The sequence below is a fragment of the Salvelinus fontinalis genome, chromosome 22, assembly GCF_029448725.1.
Source record: "Salvelinus fontinalis isolate EN_2023a chromosome 22, ASM2944872v1, whole genome shotgun sequence".
Lineage (NCBI taxonomy): Eukaryota > Metazoa > Chordata > Actinopteri > Salmoniformes > Salmonidae > Salvelinus > Salvelinus fontinalis.
Window position 1 is genome coordinate 15,764,696 of NC_074686.1, and position 19,664 is coordinate 15,784,359.

The 19,664-nt window shown below is 47.1% G+C and overlaps 1 protein-coding gene across 2 annotated transcripts in view; it reads left to right on the top strand.

Moving 5' to 3' along the window:
• The first annotated feature begins 3,017 nt into the window (after positions 1–3,017).
• The window catches only part of ripor2 (RHO family interacting cell polarization regulator 2), a 140,961-nt gene continuing 124,314 nt past the window's right edge, over positions 3,018–19,664 (top strand). The window contains exon 1 of one of the 2 annotated variants that reach the window (XM_055876672.1): positions 3,018–3,268. In XM_055876672.1, coding sequence (XP_055732647.1) covers positions 3,157–3,268 — 112 coding nt within the window. In that variant the 5' untranslated portion in view covers positions 3,018–3,156. The remainder of the gene's footprint in view (positions 3,269–19,664) is intronic. The other variant, XM_055876677.1, reaches the window with a different exon arrangement.

The following is a 19,664-nucleotide window of genomic DNA, read 5'->3' on the forward strand; positions in this document are numbered from 1 at the left end:
TCAGTGGTGTGTGTATAGTTTCTCTTGTTCTTCTTGTAAGAGTATTATATGCAGCTTGAGTATGGTTTTCACACACGCCTTTTGTAAATGTGCTTTCTGCCAGACTAAATGTAGGCAATTTATATTGTTGTGCGGCCTTCTATGGCTTTGTTTAGACAGGCAGCCCATTTCGGATATTTTTTCACGAATTGGACTTTTGACCAATCCGATCAGTTTTTCTTTTTTTGCAGTATTGGGCTGCCTGTGTAAACACAGCCCAGGAAGATATATGATGTGGGAGTGTTAGCCTGGTCCCACATCGCTTTGTGCAGTCCTGCCAGCTGCTATAGAACCAGGCTATAGTGGTGTCTTTGACATTGTTTCTCTCATACCAAGAAGAGGATCTTTGTAATGACCTGTTTTGTTTATCTGCAACATCTTTCCAAATGTTAATAAAATGAGGTGCACAGAGGACACATGGGCCTCTACCTCTAATGTTTCTACCACCCATCACTTCATCCTTCAGAACATTTCAGTAAAGTGTTCTTATTCCAAATTCCCCCATGTTGTCATGTTACAGCCTTGACATTAATTTCTATACGGCGGGTTGTGGTCCATTGACGGTCAAGTTCTAGTCTCCTAGTAGTTCCATAATGGTGTTGATGTATACATGTTAAATGTTGTCATTATTCCAGTCTGTCTGCTTTGTTCCATTTTGTATTTGTTTACAGCGCTGCGTATTACAATATACACGCTTTATAGTGCAAAGAGGTATACTTTATAGTTTAGAAAGATTCAGATATGTGAAGTGGAATTAAAATGGAATGAAGACAACTCTGTCATGTTTTAGACTTGAGGCTAAACAGAAACACTAAGGTGTTTTAATATGGAGACCACGTGTACATTTTTGTCATTTAGCAGACGCTTTCATCCAGAGAAACTAGTTAAGTGCCTTGCTCAAGGGTACACCGGCAGATAGTTCAACTAGTCAGCTCAGGGATTTGAACCAGCGACCTTTGAGCATGGTGATATGCTGAACAAAAATATAAATGCAACATGTAAAGTGTTGGTTTCATGAGCTAAAATATAATATTCCAGTCAATTTTCATACGCACAAAAAGCTTATTTCTCTAATTTTGAGCTCAAATTTATTTACTTCCCTGTTTGTGAGCGTTTCTCTTTTGCCAAGATAATCCATCAATGATCATTACACAGGTGCACCTTGTGCTGGGGACAAGAGGCTACTAAAATGTGCAGTATTGTCACAACACAATGCCACCGATGTTTAAGGTAGTGTGGAATTGGCTTGCTGACTACAGGAATGGCAACCAGAGCTGAGGCCAGATGATTGAATGTTAATTTCTCTACCATAAGCCTCCAACATAGTTCTAGAGATTTTGGTAGTACGTCCAACCGGCCTCACAACTGCAGACCACGTGTAACCACGCCAGCCCAGGATCTCCACATCCGAATTCTTCACCTGGGGTGTCTTCTGAGACCAGCCACCCGGACAGCTGATTACTGTGGGTTTGCATCATCGAAGAATTTCTGCACAAACTGTCAGAAACCCTCTCAGTGAAGCTTGTCTGTGTGCTCGTCGTCCTCACCAGAGTCCTGCCCTGGCTGCAGTTCGGCATCATAACCAACTTAAGTGGGCAAATGCTAACCTTCGATGGCAGCTGGCACAATAGAGAAGTGTGCTCTTCATTAATGAATCCCAGTTTCAACTGTACCGGGCAGACGTCGTGTATGATGTCATGTGGGCAAGCAGTTTGCTGATGTCAACATTATGAACAGAGTGCTCCATGGTGGGGTTATGGTATGGGCAGACATAAGCTACGGACAACGTACACAATTGCATTTTATCGATGGCAATTTGTGATACTGTGACGAGATCCTGAGGCTCATTGTTGTGCCATTCATCCACTTCCATCACCTCATGTTTCAGCATGATAATGCACGGCCCCATGTCACAAGGATCTGTAAACAATTCCTGGAAAATGAACCTGTTTCAGTGTGCTTTCCACCTGACACTGGGAGATTAATTCAACTTTCAGCATGACAATAACCTAAAACCAAGGCCAAATATACACTGGAGTTACTTACCAAGAAGACAGTGAATGTTCCTGAGCGGCTAAGTTACAGTTTTGACTTAAATCTACTTCAAGACCTGAAAATGGTTGTCTAGCAATGATCAACAACCAATTTGACAGCGCTTGAAGAATTTGGAATTTAAAAATGGTCAAAAGTTGCACAATCCATGTGTGGAAAGCTCTTAGAGGCTTATCCAGAAAGCTGTAATCACTCTCAAGGGTCCTTCTACAAAGTACTGACTCGGGTGTGAATACTTTTATGTAAATGAGTTACTGTATTTCTTTTTCAATAAATTTGCTAAAATTTCTTTTTCTTTTTCTTTTTTTTCCCACTTTGTCATTATGGGTTATTGTGTGTAGATGGGTGAGAAAAAAATATGTAATCCATTTGAAATCAGGCTTTAACACAAAATGTGAAAAAAGTCAAGGTGTGTGAATAGTTTCTGAGTGCACTGTACTGTACATAACAACAGAGGATTGTCCACTAGAGATCTCTAAGCAAGCACATCATGGATTTGTAGGCAAAATGAATGTCAAGTCATCTGTTGGGATTCAGCCAACTGAAGATGATTTTTGTTTATAAAGTGAGGACAATGCAGTAGGCCCTATATATTATGGCCTTGTGTTGAGTCAGGTAATCTGTGTATGTGACCGTTTCTTGTCCTCACCCCTCCCCTCTGGCCCGGACCGTAGCGGATTATGTTTCAGCAGGGTGTGTACTCCTGTCCTCATCTCAGATGCAGCCCGTTGATAGGTGCTTAGGCCTGGGGAGTGTTTTTGTGTGTGTGTGTCTGTGTGTCCCTGAGCCTTGCGCCCAGCCCAGGGAGTTTGGTTCCACAGACTCATGCATTAAAGATAAAGCTGAGAGAAAGAAGGGGGGGAGAGATGATCCACACCATCAGTGTTCTCACTAGACTCTGGTAGAGCCAGGACTGGCTGTAAACAAACAGACTGACCCAGCCAGTCTGACTTGAGATCCATAGGAACTTCTTATCCTAGCAGATCGCTGTCCAGGGACAGGCCCAGAGCTGGGCCACTACAGCCCAGGGATGAGCTCCTGTCTCGGGGACAAGGCAGATGGTGGATGACTCGTGCTACAGCACACTGCTGGCACCAGGCCATGGAACTGTCTCGGCGGCTGCACTGGATCCGTAACCGGCCCTGGAGGGCTCGGGCCCGCCACAGGGAGTTCAACAGTGAGTAGTGTGTGTGTGCCTTTCTCTGTTTTGCCTATGTCTATGGTCTTTGGGCGAGTTGAGAAAGGCCTTTTGCTGCCTGTTTAATATGCACTGTGTAATGGAGAAGCATGCAAAAGAAGTCATTAGCTAGTCAGTCAGCACATTGAGCGCTGTAGTTAGATATAGTGCTGTGAAGTAGCCTAATTCTAAAAACCATTGCAGTCAGGAATTACATTCAATGTTAATGGGTGTGCCCAGAAGCCTCTTATGGATCAGAGTTCATAGCTTATATATTCTGTCAAGGAGCCTTGTACTAGATATAAACCTATCCATTAGATGTCCTCTGAGTGCTGGAGATGGAGGAATGTTGTGGTGTAGTCTGCTGTCTTACATAATGGAAGCACAGTGAGAGGTCCTCTACATAGGCAACATGGCTGGTGTTCTCTGTTCCTACCTTCCTCTCAGCCCCCCTCAAACTGGACTGTTGTTGGACATGTTTATATGTACTGTTGGCCATCCATGTTGAGTGTGTCTTTATTCTACTCTTTCTCCTTCACATAAATACAAAGAGATACTTTCAGGCTATGTTTATTGTTTACATTCCTGTGTGTATGGCTATATGCATTCATTTGTGTGTTTATATGCTGTTAGAGAAGAGTGTGGAGATGGCAGTGGAACATCTTACATTCAGCCTCTCTGCTGGAGGGAGGAGGTAAAACTGACCTTGAGCCTCTCTGCTGGAGGGGGGATGTAAAACTGACCTTGAGCCTCTCAGCTGGAGGGGGGATGTAGAACTGACCTTGAGCCTCTCTGCTGGAGGGGGGATGTAGAACTGACCTTGAGCCTCTGTGGGGGGAGGAGGTAGAACTGACCTTTAGCCTCTGCTGGAGGGGGGAGGTAGAACTGACCTTGAGCCTCTCTGCTGGAGGGGGGGATGTAGAACTGACCTTGAGCCTCTCTGCTGGAGGGAGGAGGTAGAACTGACCTTGAGCCTCTGTTGGAGGGGGGATGTAGAACTGACCTTGAGCCTCTGTTGGAGGGGGGAGGTAGAACTGACCTTGAGCCTCTCTGCTGGAGGGAGGAGGTAGAACTGACCTTGAGCCTCTCTGCTGGAGGGAGGAGGTAGAACTGACCTTGAGCCTCTCTGCTGGAGGGAGGAGGTAGAACTGACCTTGAGCCTCTCTGCTGGAGGGAGGATGTAGAACTGACCTTGAGCCTCTGTGGAGGGAGGAGGTAGAACTGACCTTTAGCCTCTCTGCTGGAGGGGGGAGGTAGAACTGACCTTGAGCCTCTCTGCTGGAGGGGGGAGCCGAGGAGGTAGAACTGAAGGGGAGTCTGGGATCAGCTCACGCATCAGCTCACACGGCCAGCTGATTGGCTTAGGCTGCTGATTGGTGTGTGCTGTGACTGGGAGTGGAACAGATCCACACAGAGCAGTGATATCTAGGGGGCCACTATGGGGGGGGGGGGGGCGATGCCATGTCAACAACCTCCACCATGGGGGGGACGATGTCATTTCAACAACTTCTACCATGGGGGGCGATGTCATTTCAACAACCTCTACCATGGGGGGGACGATGTCATTTCAACAACCTCTACCATGGGGGGCGATGTCATTTCAACAACCTCTACCATGGGGGGGACGATGTCATTTCAACAACCTCTACCATGGGGGGGCGATGTCATTTCAACAACTTCTACCATGGGGGGGGCGATGTCATTTCAACAACTTCTACTATGGGGGGGCGATGTCATTTCAACAACTTCTACCATGGGGGGGGCGATGTCATTTCAACAACTTCTACCATGGGGGGGCGATGTCATTTCAACAACTTCTACCATGGGGGGGCGATGTCATTTCAACAACTTCTACCATGGGGGGGGGGGGGGGGCGATGCCATGTCAACAACCTCCACCATGGGGTGCGATGCCATGTCAACAACCTCCACCATGGGGGGCGATGCCATGTCAACAACCTCTACCATGGGGGGCGATTGTCTCTTCATCAACCTCTACCATGGGGGGCGATGTCTCTTCAACAACCTCCACCATGGGGGGCGATGCCATGTCAACAACGTCTACCATGGGGGGCGATGCCATGTCAACAACCTCCACCATGGGGGGCGATGCCATGTCAACAACCTCCACCATGGGGGGCGATGCCATGTCAACAACTTCTCCCATGGGGGGCGATGTCACTTCAACAACCTCTACCATGGGGGGCGATGTCACTTCAACAACCTCTACCATGGGGGGCGATGTCACTTCAACAACCTCTACCATGGGGGGCGATGTCTCTTCAACAACCTCTACCATGGGGGGGCGATGTCTCTTCAACAACCTCTACCATGGGGGGGGCGATGTCTCTTCAACAACCTCTACCATGGGGGGCGATGCCATGTCAACAACCTCTCCCATGGGGGGCGATGTCTCTTCAACAACCTCTACCATGGGGGGTGATGCCATGTCAACAACCTCCACCATGGGGGGCGATGCCATGTCAACAACCTCCACCATGGGGGGCGATGCCATGTCAACAACCTCTACCATGGGGGGCGATGCCATGTCAACAACCTCTACCATGGGGGGCGATGCCATGTCAACAACCTCCACCATGGGGGACGATGCCATGTCAACAACCTCTACCATGGGGGGCGATGCCATGTCAACAACCTCTACCATGGGGGGCGATGCCATGTCAACAACCTCCACCATGGGGGGGCGATGCCATGTCAACAACCTCTACCATGGGGGGCGATGTCTCTTCAACAACCTCTACCATGGGGGGCGATGCCATGTCAACAACCTCTACCATGGGGGGCGATGCCATGTCAACAACCTCTACCATGGGGGGGCGATGTCTCTTCAACAACCTCTACCATGGGGGGCGATGTCTCTTCAACAACCTCTACCATGGGGGGCGATGTCTCTTCAACAACCTCTACCATGGGGGGCGATGTCTCTTCAACAACCTCTACCATGGGGGGCGATGTCTCTTCAACAACCTCTACCATGGGTGGCGATGTCTCTTCGACAACCTCTACCATGGGGGGCGATGCCATTTCAACAACCTCTACCATGGGGGGCGATGCCATGTCAACAACCTCTACCATGGGGGGGCGATGCCATGTCAACAACCTCTACCATGGGGGGCGATGCCATGTCAACAACCTCTACCATGGGGGGCGATGCCATGTCAACAACCTCTACCATGGGGGGCGATGCCATGTCAACAACCTCTACCATGGGGGGCGATGTCTCTTCAACAACCTCTACCATGGGGGGCGATGTCTCTTTAACAACCTCTACCATGGGGGGCGATGTCTCTTTAACAACCTCTACCATGGGGGGCGATGCCTCTTTAACAACCTCTACCATGGGGGGCGATGCCATGTCAACAACCTCTACCATGGGGGGCGATGCCATGTCAACAACCTCTACCATGGGGGGCGATGCCATGTCAACAACCTCTACCATGGGGGGCGATGCCATGTCAACAACCTCTACCATGGGGGGCGATGTCTCTTCAACAACCTCCACTTAGAGGCACAAGGTTGCGGCACGTGCTCTGCTCTGGATAGAAGCTACTCTCAGAAAGGTCTAGGATCAGTTTACCTACCCCATATCCTAATATTAAAGCCACAATCAATGGTAATTTAAGCTAAAATTATGTAACATTGATTCTTGAATAATAAACCTTGTAAATGCTCTATGAGCTTCATACAGCTGACAGTAAGTGTTTGTACCAGGTTAGTCAGTGAAAATCATTATGCAAGCAGACCCCTCGATGAAACAAATATCATCTTGAAGCTGAAGGCCGTTGGACTGAGACTCGCTGTCAGCGTCAGTTGACCAGCAGTGCTAGTTGATCAGACTTTTATTGCGTGGGGGAGATCTGTGAAAGTTTAGTTAAAATTGTATAAGGTCAAGCAGTGAAGAGTATGGGTTCCACCACCAAATGTGGTTGCAAATGTAAAGGACGTCTTACCGCTTGCTTAGCGAGTACTATTTCCTTCCTCTTCAGCTCACACCGAGGTTCCAAACCCAAGACCTTCGACTTGCTAGCACACGTGCCTGGCCTCCTACAGCACACGTGCCTGGCCTCCTACAGCACACGTGACTGCCCTCCTACAGCACACGTGACTGCCCTCCTACAGCACACGTGACTGCCCTCCTACAGCACACGTGCCTGGCCTCCTACAGCACACGTGCCTGGCCTCCTACAGCACACGTGCCTGGCCTCCTACAGCACACGTGCCTGGCCTCCTACAGCACACGTGCCTGGCCTCCTACAGCACACGTGCCTGGCCTCCTACAGCACACGTGCCTGGCCTCCTACAGCACACGTGACTGCCCTCCTACAGCACACGTGACTGCCCTCCTACAGCACACGTGACTGCCCTCCTACAGCACACGTGCCTGGCCTCCTACAGCACACGTGCCTGGCCTCCTACAGCACACGTGCCTGGCCTCCTACAGCACACGTGACTGCCCTCCTGCAGCACACGTGACTGCCCTCCTGCAGCACACGTGACTGCCCTCCTGCAGCACACGTGACTGCCCTCCTGCAGCACACGTGACTGCCCTCCTGCAGCACACGTGACTGCCCTCCTACAGCACACGTGACTGCCCTCCTACAGCGTCTTTCCAGTGGGCGCCACGGACACTTCAGCCTGAAGAGTTTCACACATCCCCATGTGCCAGACCAAGTAGGACTGCTGTACCCTGATTACCTGGGCTGGGGAAGATCCTGGAGTTGGAGCATTTGAGCTTTATACAAGACTGATACATTTTATCGACCACAGATTCACTCTCGAACAATAAACCATTTCCAAGTTGCTGACCCGTCCAGAAAAGGGTGCGCTCTGATTAGTTTCTGTACTGTAGTGTTTCTATGTCTCCTGAGTGTCTCCTGCTTATTGAGCAGCATTGTTTGAAGAGCTTGCTCCCCTCAGCAGTATTTGTGTGTGTCTGTGAGACGGCCCCTCTGTGCGGCGGCCTCTCTGTGCGGCGGCCTCTCTGTGCGGCGGCCTCTCTGTGCGACGGCCTCTCTGTGCGACGGCCCCTCTGTGCGACGGCCCCTCTGTGCGACGGCCCCTCTGTGCGGCGGCCCCTCTGTGCGACGGCCTCTCTGTGCGGCGACCTCTCTGTGCGGCGGCCTCTCTGTGCGACGGCCCCTCTGTGAGACGGCCCCTCTGTGCGACGGCCCCTCTGTGCGATGACCCACAGTAATTGACCACTGTGTCTCTACTGCTGGCTCTACTGCTGGCTCTATTGCTGTTTCTTCTGTCTTCTGCTGTTATTTTCTGCTGTCTCTACTGTTTACTGATGCTATACTGCTGTCTCTACTGTCTACAGCTGTCTCTACTGTCTACTGGTGGCTCTACTGGTGGCTCTACTGTCTAATGATGTCTCTAATGATGTCTCTAATGATGTCTCTAATGATGTCTCTAATGATGTCTCTAATGCTGTCTCCACTGCTGTCTCCACTGCTGTCTCTACTGTCTAATGATGTCTCTAATGCTGTCTCCACTGCTGTCTACTGTCAAGTGCTGTCTCTACGTCTACTGCTGTCTCTACGTCTACTGCTGTCTCTACGTCTACTGCTGTCTCTACCGCTGTCTCTACCGCTGTCTCTACCGCTGTCTCTACCGCTGTCTCTACCGCTGTCTCATCCGCTGTCTCTACCTCAGTCTACTGCTGTCTCCACTGCTGTCTCTACTGTCTAATGATGTCTCTAATGCTGTCTCATCCGCTGTCTCTACCTCAGTCTACTGCTGTCTCCACTGCTGTCTCTACTGTCTAATGATGTCTCTAATGCTGTCTCTACTGTCTAATGATGTCTCTAATGCTGTCTCCACTGCTGTCTCTACTGTCAACTGCTGTCTCTACGTCTACTACTGTCTCTACCGCTGTCTCATCCGCTGTCTCTACCTCAGTCTACTGCTGTCTCCACTGCTGTCTCTACTGTCGAATGATGTCTAATGCTGTCTCCACTGCTGTCTCTACTGTCAACTGCTGTCTCTACGTCTACCGCTGTCTCTACCGCTGTCTCATCCGCTGTCTCTACCTCAGTCTACTGCTGTCTCTACTGCTGTCTCTACTGCCTACTGGTATCTTTACTGATGTGCCTATTGCTGGCTCTACTGCTGGCTCTACTGCTGTCTCTACTGCTGTCTCTACTGCTGTCTCCATTGCTGTCTCCATTGCTGTCTCCATTGCTGTCTCCATTGCTGTCTCCATTGCTGTCTCCATTGCTGTCTCCATTGCTGTCTCCATTGCTGTCTCTACTGCTGTCTCCATTGCTGTCTCCATTGCTGTCTCCATTGCTGTCTCCATTGCTGTCTCCATTGCTGTCTCTACTGCTGTCTCTACTGCTGTCTCTACTGCTGTCTCTACTGCTGTCTCTACTGCTGTCTCCATTGCGGTCTGCTGCTGTCTCTACTAATGGCTCTACTGTTTACTGCTGTCTCTACTGCTGTGTCTATTGCTACATCTACTACTGTCTCTATTGCTATCTCTACTGTTGTCCACTGCTGTCTCCACTGCTGTCTCCACTGCTGTCTCCACTGCTGTCTCCACTGCTGTCTCTACTGCTGTCTCTACTGCTGGCTCCACTGCTGGCTCTTCTGTTTACTGCTGTCTCTACCGCTGGCTCTACCACTCTCTACTGCTGTCTGTTGGCTCTACTGCTGTCTCCACTGCGGTCTGCTGCTGGCTCTGCTGATGGCTCTACTGTCTACTGCAGTCTCTACTGTCTAATGCTATCTCTACCTCTGTCTCTACCGCTGTCTGTCTACTGTTGCCTCACCTGCTGTCTCTACTGTTGTCTGCTGTCTCTACTGCTGTCTCTATTGCTATATCTACTGCTGTCTACTACTGTCTACTGCTGTCTCTACTGCTGTCTCTACTGCTGTCTCTACTGCTGTCTCTACTGCTGTCTCTACTGCTGTCTCTTGCTGTCTCTACTGCTGTCTCTACTGCTGTCTCTACTGCTGTCTCTACTGCTGTCTCTACTGCTGTCTCTACTGCTGTCTCTACTGCTGTCTGCTGTCTCTATTGCTATATCTACTGCTGTCTACTACTGTCTACTGCTGTCTCTACTCTCTACTGCTGTCTCTACTCTCTACTGCTGTCTCTACTGCTGTCTCTACTGCTGTCTCTACTGCTGTCTCTACTGCTGTCTCTACTGCTGTCTCCATTGCGGTCTGCTGCTGTCTCTACCGCTGTCTCTACTGTTGTCTCTACTGTATAATGCTGTATCTATCGTTGTCTCTACTGTTGTCTCTACTGTATAATGCTGTATCTATCGTTGTCTCTACTGTATAATGCTGTATCTATTGTTGTCTCTACTGTATAATGCTGTCTCTACCACTGTCTCTATTGCTAGTTCTACTCCTGCTACCTTGAATTGACTACTACTGTGAGTCTTTATCTTTAAAACGGTGTATTAAATTAAAGCATAAAAAGAAACAGGGTGATTCAGATTACAATTACTGTATGTCATTAATTTAGTGAGTTTAGATGTTACAGCTTGTTTGAACTAAACAGAGTAAGACTTGAGGGTAGTGTTTTCCAAAACACTAGGACATCAAGTGTGAACACAACACAGGGTTGTTCAAATAGCTCTTCTCTTTCCTCCAGCAGGCAGCAGTATTACTGTAAGTGGAAAGTCAGAGGCATGCCTGCCAAACACATATTCAGAGTACAGAATATTAACGTACTACATCAGATGGTATCGGAGTGTATAGCAACCTTAGAGAGCCTTTGTGTCTGCAGCTGGGACGAGAGCTCTTTGTAGTTTGGTTAAAAGGATCATCTCTTAAAATTGAATCCCCACCCCTACTCATATTAAAAATAAATAGTTTGAAACACCCCGTGGTGCGGGAGGGTGTGAGGCCCGATCTTTACCCTCCCCACCATACATACACACAAAAGGCCACAGGCTGTGGGGCATATTTAATTTCAAAGCTCTCTTTCATCTTGGTGGTGTACTGCAGTGCTGTTCATACTGCTGACTAATTTACAGACATGTTGGAAATATATTTTTACCAGCAAGACAAAGCCATCGGGAGAAGAGGAGAGTAAGAGTGTGGTTGGGGGGGGATTATAAAATCCATGTACACAAACAAGTGTGCGGTTAAAATTTGCAAAAAACATACACATTTCTTTCCACAGGGCCATTGGGTGAGAAAGGGATGCAGCTTAATCCCCACCCTCTTCAACATATATATCCACGAATTGGCGAGGGCACTAGAACAGTCTGTAGCAGCCGGCCTCACCCTACTAGAATCTGAAGTCAAATGTCTACTGTTTCCTGATGATCTGGTGCTTCTGTCACCAACCCAGCTCCCGAGTGGCACAGCAGTCTAAGGCACTGCATCTCAGTGCTAGAGGCGTCACTACAGACACCCTGGTTCAAATCCAGGCTTTATCACAACCGGCCGTGATTGGGAGTCTCATAGGGCGGCGCACAATTGGCCCAGCGTCGTCCCCGTTTGGCCGGTGTAGGCCGTCATTGTAAATAAGAATTTGTTCTTAACTGACTTACCTAGTTAAATAAAGGTGCAATATAAAATAAAAACCAATGGGGGCCTAAAGCAGCCCCTTGATCTTCTGCACAGATTCTGCCAGACCTGGGCCCTGACAGTAAATCTCAGTAAGACAAAAATAATGGTGGTTCAAAAAAGGTCCAGTTCTCAGGACCACAAATACAAATTCCATCTAGACACTGTTGGCCTAGAACACACAAAAAACTATACATACCTTGGCCTAAACATCAGCGCCACAGGTAACTTCCACAAAGCTGTGAACAATCTGAGATACAAGGCAAGAAGGGCCATCAAAAGGAAAATAAAATTTGACATACCAATTAGGATCTGGTTAAAAATACTTTAATCAGTTATAGAACCCATTTCCCTTTATGGTTGTGAGGTCTGGGGTCCGCTCACCAACCAAGAATTCACAAAATGGGACAAACACCAAATTAAGAGACTGCATGCAGAATTCTGCAAAAATGTCCTCTGTGTATAACATTAAACTCCAAATAATGCATGCAGAGCAAAATTACACCGATACCCTCTTATCAAAATACATAAAAGATCCGTAAAATTCTACAACCACCTAAAAGGAAGCGATTCCCAATCCTGCCATAACAAAGCCATCACCTACAGAGAAATGAACCTGGAGAAGACTCCCCTAAGCAAGCTGGTCCTTGGGCTCTGTTCACAAACAGACCCCACGGAGCCACAGGAGAGCAACACAATTGGACCCAACCAAATCATGAGAAAACAAAAAGATAATTACTTGACACATTGGAAATAATTGACCCAAAAAAAAAGCAGACTAGAATGCTTTTTGGCCCTAAGAGAGTACACAGTGGCAGAATACCTGACCACTGTGACTGACCCAAACGTAAGGAAATCTTTGACTATGTACAGACTCAGTGAGCATAGCCTTGCTATTGAGAAAGGCCACCATAGGCAGAACTGGCTCTCAAGAGAAGACAGGCTATATACAGACTGCCCACAAAATGAGATGGAAACTGAGCTGCCCTTCCTAACCTCCTGACAAATGTATGACTATAGAGACACAAACTCCCATATCTATTGGGTGAAATACCACAATGTGCAATCACAGCAGCAAGATTTGTGACCTGTTGCAAGAAGAAAAGGGCAACCAGTTAAGAACAAACATAATTGTAAATAAACACAGCAAAAAAAGAAACATCTTCTCACTGTCAACTGCGTTTATTTTCAGCAAACTTAACATGTGTAAATATTTGTATGAACATAAGATTCAACAACTGAGACATAAATTGAACAAGTTCCACAGACATGTGACTAACAGAAATGGAATAATGTGTCCCTGAACAAAGGGGGGTCAAAAGCAAAAGTAACAGTCAGTATCTGGTGTGGCCACCAGCAGCATTAAGTACTGCAGTGCATCTCCTCATGGACTGCACCAGATTTGCCAGGTCTTGCTGTGAGATGTTACCCCACTCTTCCACCAAGGCACCTGCAAGTTCTCTGATATTTCTAGGGGGAATGGCCCTAGCCCTCACCCTCCGATCCAACAGGTTCCAGACATGCTCAATGGGATTGAGATCTGGGCTCTTCGCTGGCCATGGCAGAACACTGACATTCCTGTCTTGCAGGAAATCTTGCACAGAACAAGCAGTATGGCTGGTGGCATTGTCATGCTGGAGGGTCATGTCAGGATGAGCCTGCAGGAAGGGTAACACTGTGTAACGCACAGTGTTGAGATTGCCTGCAATGACAACAAAGTCAGTGACACACCGCCCCAGACCATGATGGACCCTCCACCATTAAATCGATCCCGCTCCAGAGTACAAGCCTCGGTGTAACGCTCATTCCTTCGACAATAAACGCGAATCCGACCATCACCCCTGGTGAGACAAAATCCCGAATCGTCATTGAATAGCACTTTTTGCCAGTCCTGTCTGGTTCAGTGACGGTGGGTTTGTGCCCATAGGTGACATTGTTGCCGGTGATGTCTGGTGAGGACCTGCCTTACAACAGGCCTACAAGCCCTCAGTCCAGGCTCTCTCAGTCTATTGCGGACAGTCTGAGCACTGATGGAGGGATTGTGCATTTCTGGTGTAACTCGGGCAGTTGTTGTTGACATGCTGTACCTGTCCCGCAGGTGTGATGTTCGGATGTACCGATCCTGTGCAGGTGTTGTTACACGTGGTCTGCCACTGCTAGGACGAAAAGCTGTCCGCCCTGTCTCCCTGTAGCACTGTCTTAGGCGTCTCACAGAACGGACATTGCAATTTATTGCCCTGGCCACATCTGCAGTCCTCATGCCTCCTTGCAGCATGCCTAAGGCACGTTCACGCAGATGAGCAGGGACCCTGGGCATCTTTCTTTTGGTGTTTTTCAGAGTCAGTAGAAAGGACTCTTTAGTGTCCTAAGTTTTCATAACTGTGACCTTAATTGCCTACCGCCTGTTAGCTGTTAGTGTCTAAACGACTGTTCCACAGGTGCATGTTCATGAATTGTTTATGGTTCATTGAACAAGCATGGGAAACAGTGTTTAAACCCTTAACAATGAAGATCTGTGAAGTTATTTGGATTTTTACGAATTATCGTTGAAAGACAGGGTTCTGAAAAGGGACGTTTCTTTTTTTGCTGAGTTTATAACCTATATTTATGTTTATTTGTTTTCCCTTTTGTGCTTTAACTATTTGCACATCATTACAACACTATATACACTGCTCAAAAAAATAAATGGAACACTTAAACAACACAATGTAACTCCAAGTCAATCACACTTCTGTGAAATCAAACTGTCCACTTAGGAAGCAACACTGATTGACAATAAATTGCACATGCTGTTGTGCAAATGGAATAGACAACAGGTGGAAATTATAGGCAATTAGCAAGACACCCCCAATAAAGGAGTGGTTCTGCAGGTGGTGACCACAGACCACTTCTCAGTTCCTATGCTTCCTGGCTGATGTTTTGGTCACTTTTGAATGCTGGCGGTGCTTTCACTCTAGTGGTAGCATGAGACGGAGTCTACAACCCACACAAGTGGCTCAGGTAGTGCAGCTCATCCAGGATGACACATCAATGCGAGCTGTGGCAAGAAGGTTTGCTGTGTCTGTCAGCGTAGTGTCCAGAGCATGGAGGCGCTACCAGGAGACAGGCCAGTACATCAGGAGACGTGAAGGAGGCCGTAGGAGGGCAACAACCCAGCAACAGGACCGCTACCTCCGCCTTTGAGCAGGAGGAGCACTGCCAGAGCCCTGCAAAATGACCTCCAGCAGGCCACAAATGTGCATGTGTCTGCTCAAACTGTCAGAAACAGACTCTATGAGGGCCCGACGTCCACAGGTGGGGGTTGTGCTTACAGCCCAACACCGTGCAGGACGTTTGGCATTTGCCAGAGAACACCAAGATTAGCAAATTCGCCACTGGCGCCCCGTGCTCTTCACAGATGAAAGCAGGTTCACACTGAGCACGTGACAGAGTCTGGAGACGCCGTGGAGAACGTTCTGCTGCCTGCAACATCCTCCAGCATGACCGGTTTGGTGGTGGGTCAGTCATGGTGTGGGGTGGCATTTCTTTGGGGGGCCGCACAGCCCTCCATGTGCTCGCCAGAGGTAGCCTGACTGCCATTAGGTACCGAGATGAGATCCTCGACCCCTTGTGAGACCATATGCTGGTGCGGTTGGCCCTGGGTTCCTCCTAATGCAAGACAATGCTAGACCTCATGTGGCTGGAGTGTGTCAGCAGTTCCTGCAAGAGGAAGGCATTGATGCTATGTACTGGCCCGCCCGTTCCCCAGACCTGAATCCAATTGAGCACATCTGGGACATCATGTCTCGCTCCATCCACCAACGCCACGTTGCACCACAGACTGTCCAGGAGTTGGTGGATGCTTTAGTCCAGGTCTGGGAGGAGATCCCTCAGGAGACCATCCGCCACCTCATCAGGAGCATGCCCAGGCGTTGTAGGGAGGTCATACAGGCACGTGGAGGCCACACACACTACTGAGCCTCATTTTGACTTGTTTTAAGGACATTACATCAAAGTTGGATCAGCCTGTAGTGTGGTTTTCCACTTTAATTGTGTGTGTGACTCCAAATCCAGACCTCCATGGGTTGATAAATTTGATTTCCATTGATAACTTTGGTGTGATTTTGTTGTCAGCACATTCAACTATGTAAAGAAAAAAGTATTTAATAAGAATATTTCATTCATTCAGATCTAGGATGTGTTATTTTAGTGTTCCCTTTATTTTTTTGAGCAATGTATATATATACATAATAAAACATTTGAAACGTCTTAATTCTTTTGGAACTTTTGTAAGTGTGATGTTTACTGCTCATTTTTTTCTAACTTTTGTTTATCTATTTCACTTGCTTTGGCAATGTAAACACATGTTTCCCATGCCAATGAATCCCATTGAATTGATAGGAGGGTGGGAGAGAGAGAGGGACGGGGAGAGAGGGAGGGAGAGAGAGAGGCGTCTTGTCTGATTCCAAATAGAAGCAATAGGAGGGATGCCCTGAACTCTAGATAAGCACTCTGATACTCCAACAGCCATTGTTTCCAGAAAAAATATGTGCTTTTTAGCCGGTTCCTTGTCAAATACATTTAAAGCTTCAACAATGAAATATCAATTTCCTTTTAAGCCCCCAATTCAAAGTGAACGTATGAAGATAAAGGCAGATTGTCGATTGTTCTCAAAGAGAGGGCTTTGTGTGATTTGAAGGCCCTCCAGCAAAGATCCTTGGACATCCCCCTAGATGCCTGACTGAAAACTGTGGTGATTTGTAGTGTGTATTTATTAGCACATGAACACGATGTGTGTGTGTCTCCTTGAGTATAGACCCCTTCATCGATTGATTAGACTTGAATTAGGACTGTTTGACAACTAGATTACCTGTATTGTTATTATTTTTTAGTTTGTAATTTTACCCCCTTTTTCTCCCCAATTTCGTGATGTCCAATTACGATCTTGTCTCATCGCTGTAACGGGCCAGGGAGAGGCAAATTTGTTGTGGATAACATTAGTTAGGCTAGCTAGGTGGCTAACGTTAGCTAGGTTAGGTAACATGCTAGCTAAGTAGTTAAAGGGTTAAGGTTAGGAGTTAGGTTAAAGGATTAGGGGAAGGAGAAGGGTTAGCTAACATGCTAAGTAGTTGCAAAGTAGCTAAAAAGTAGTAAGTAGTTGTAAAGTTGCTAATTAGCTCAAATGCTAAAGTTGTCGAACACAACCTGAGGGTTCTTTGCTAAAGTTGTCCGTGATGAGATTCAAATACCTCCTCCTATAATTTCTGTCCCAATTAACGTACTGTCTTTATCTGTAATGAAATTCACTGTGTACAAAATCGTGTACTGCACATGAAAAAATAAACTTGTCTATTTCACAATAATCTGTGATACTGGGTTGGGAATGCATAGGCTTCAATAAGGACACGATTAGGAGCTGCTTTCCTTTAACAACACACTTCCCTGAGTGGCTCTATCCTATTCTTAGTCCTCTGGAGAGACATGTCGGCTGGTGTAATCAGTAAACCCTCCTTCCTTACCCAGTCAGTCCAGGCAGGAGTTCCTGCTTAATTATTATTAGAGCTCTGAGGAGTCCCCAGAGGATACATACAACATCATGAATACACACCAGACAACAAAGGATCAAAACAGACAGGGCCTTGGTTTTGGACGCATCACGTTGTGTAGCTGTGGTTACCATGGTTCATTGAAAGGCAACCCCTATGTTGTGGGTTTAATGCCCTCAATAGCTACTGTCAATATACAGCTATATATAATAGTAATAATTATACATTTATTTTATATACCACTTTTCATTACAAACAGAATATCAAAATCTCTTTAAAAAAAACAAACACAAAAACCTATGTCAGATTCTTGTTACTTGTAAGTTGCTGTGGATAACATGACTGCTAATTGATCATATGTTATTGTCTGGTTGAACTATGGGTGTGGTTGAGAACGGCATTCATATTGGTGTTAGGGTAGTGTTACTCAAGATGCCCTGTTCACTTGTGGTGTTTTCAAGTACTTTTTAATGTACTTGTGTTTTTGGTTTTCATTTGAAATGAAAGGTGTAGACCGCCCTCTCTTCAGCTCGTTTCTCTAATTCATCTCTGAGAATGAATGTCTGTTACTTCCAGAAAGGGAAGTTTCGCAAGAGGAAGCTTGCACAATTTTTTTATTTAACAGTGGTCTATGTGGAAATTGAAAGTAGTGTTGCTTGGTTTCTGTTCCTCCAGTCAGATGAAATCCATTCTTAGTTCTGACTGACACACCTAGAGGTTTTTGCAACACAGCACCCGGCCGGGCTTTGATCCATTTGCAGTGAATAAAATACTATTAGTCCGCAGCGCCATAAACAGTACCAGTAGTAATCATATTAAGTACAATTTAAAACCCAGCTCATATCCTGAATTGCTTATTGGTATTGTGTGTGTGTGTAAGGGGGGGGGGGGGGTCTCAGATGAGTTGTGTGTTGCCTCTCCTTCCTCTCCATCCGTCCCTCTTTCCATCCCTCTCTCTACTCCCCGTGTTAGTGCCTTAACCTGATTGGTAATGGCTTTTACAGGCAGAATCTCTTCCCACACCATGGCAACACGCCTTCCAAGCGTTCAGCAGGAGTCAGTTGCTCAACACCATAGAGAAGATTATATTACTGATTATCGTGAATCATCCATCCATCTTTCTTTCTTTCTCTCTTTCTCTTTCTCGCTCTCAATCTCTCTCTCCTTCTCGCTCTCTCCTCTCTCTCTCTCACACACACACACAACCATGTCTTCTCTCTCTTGTACAGATCTCTCCCATGTTTAGTCGCTCTCATTCTCATGTTTTCTCTTCATCTGTTTTTCTCTTTTCTCCATTATTCTCTCTCCATCACAATGTGTTTCTCTCTCCGAAAGAAAGAAATCAAAGTATTGTGCCTTTGTAGGGCATACAGTATGTAATAGCTGGCATACAGAAGTAAATCCTGGCCTCCCTTTCTGCTGTTATTTCTCAGAATAATGTCACAAGCCAGAGCCATTATGAAATGTGTTTGTGGGCCGCTCACACACAAAGCCTCTATTTCAACAGGAAAAGAACAGTACTTTCAGTTCTACAGACATCCACTTTCTTTGTATTGTCACTTTCTATTGTCACTTCTATTGTGCCTTTGCTTCGACCTTATGTTTAACCTTGTGTGCCAGTCAGTCTTCAGACTGTTTAGCCGTGTGTGCCAGTCAGTCTTCAGACTGTTTAGCCTTGTGTGCCAGTCAGACTTCAGACTGTTTAGCCTTGTGTGCCAGTCAGACTTCAGACTGTTTAGCCTTGTGTGCCAGTCAGTCTTCAGACTGTTTAGCCTTGTGTGCCAGTCAGTCTTCAGACTGTTTAGCCTTGTGTGCCAGTCAGTCTTCAGACTGTTTAGCCTTGTGTGCCAGTCAGACTTCGGACTGTTTAGCCTTGTGTGCCAGTCAGACTTCGGACTGTTTAGCCTTGTGTGCCAGTCAGACTTCGGACTGTTTAGCCTTGTGTGCCAGTCAGTCTTCAGACTGTTTAGCCTTGTGTGCCAGTCAGACTTCGGACTGTTTAGCCTTGTGTGCCAGTCAGTCTTCAGACTGTTTAGCCTTGTGTGCCAGTCAGTCTTCAGACTGTTTAGCCTTGTGTGCCAGTCAGACTTCGGACTGTTTAGCCTTGTGTGCCAGTCAGTCTTCAGACTGTTTAGCCTTGTGTGCCAGTCAGACTTCAGACTGAAAGTGAGAATACGCTGTATACAGACACATATGATCTCTGATTTCTCTGTTGGTCATTGCATGATATATTTCCAGGAAGGTGATCTATGTTTACTTTCTCATCAGTGATGTAGTGGGGGGGTACATGCAGGTAAACACAGTTTAACCCCTTTTTTGCCC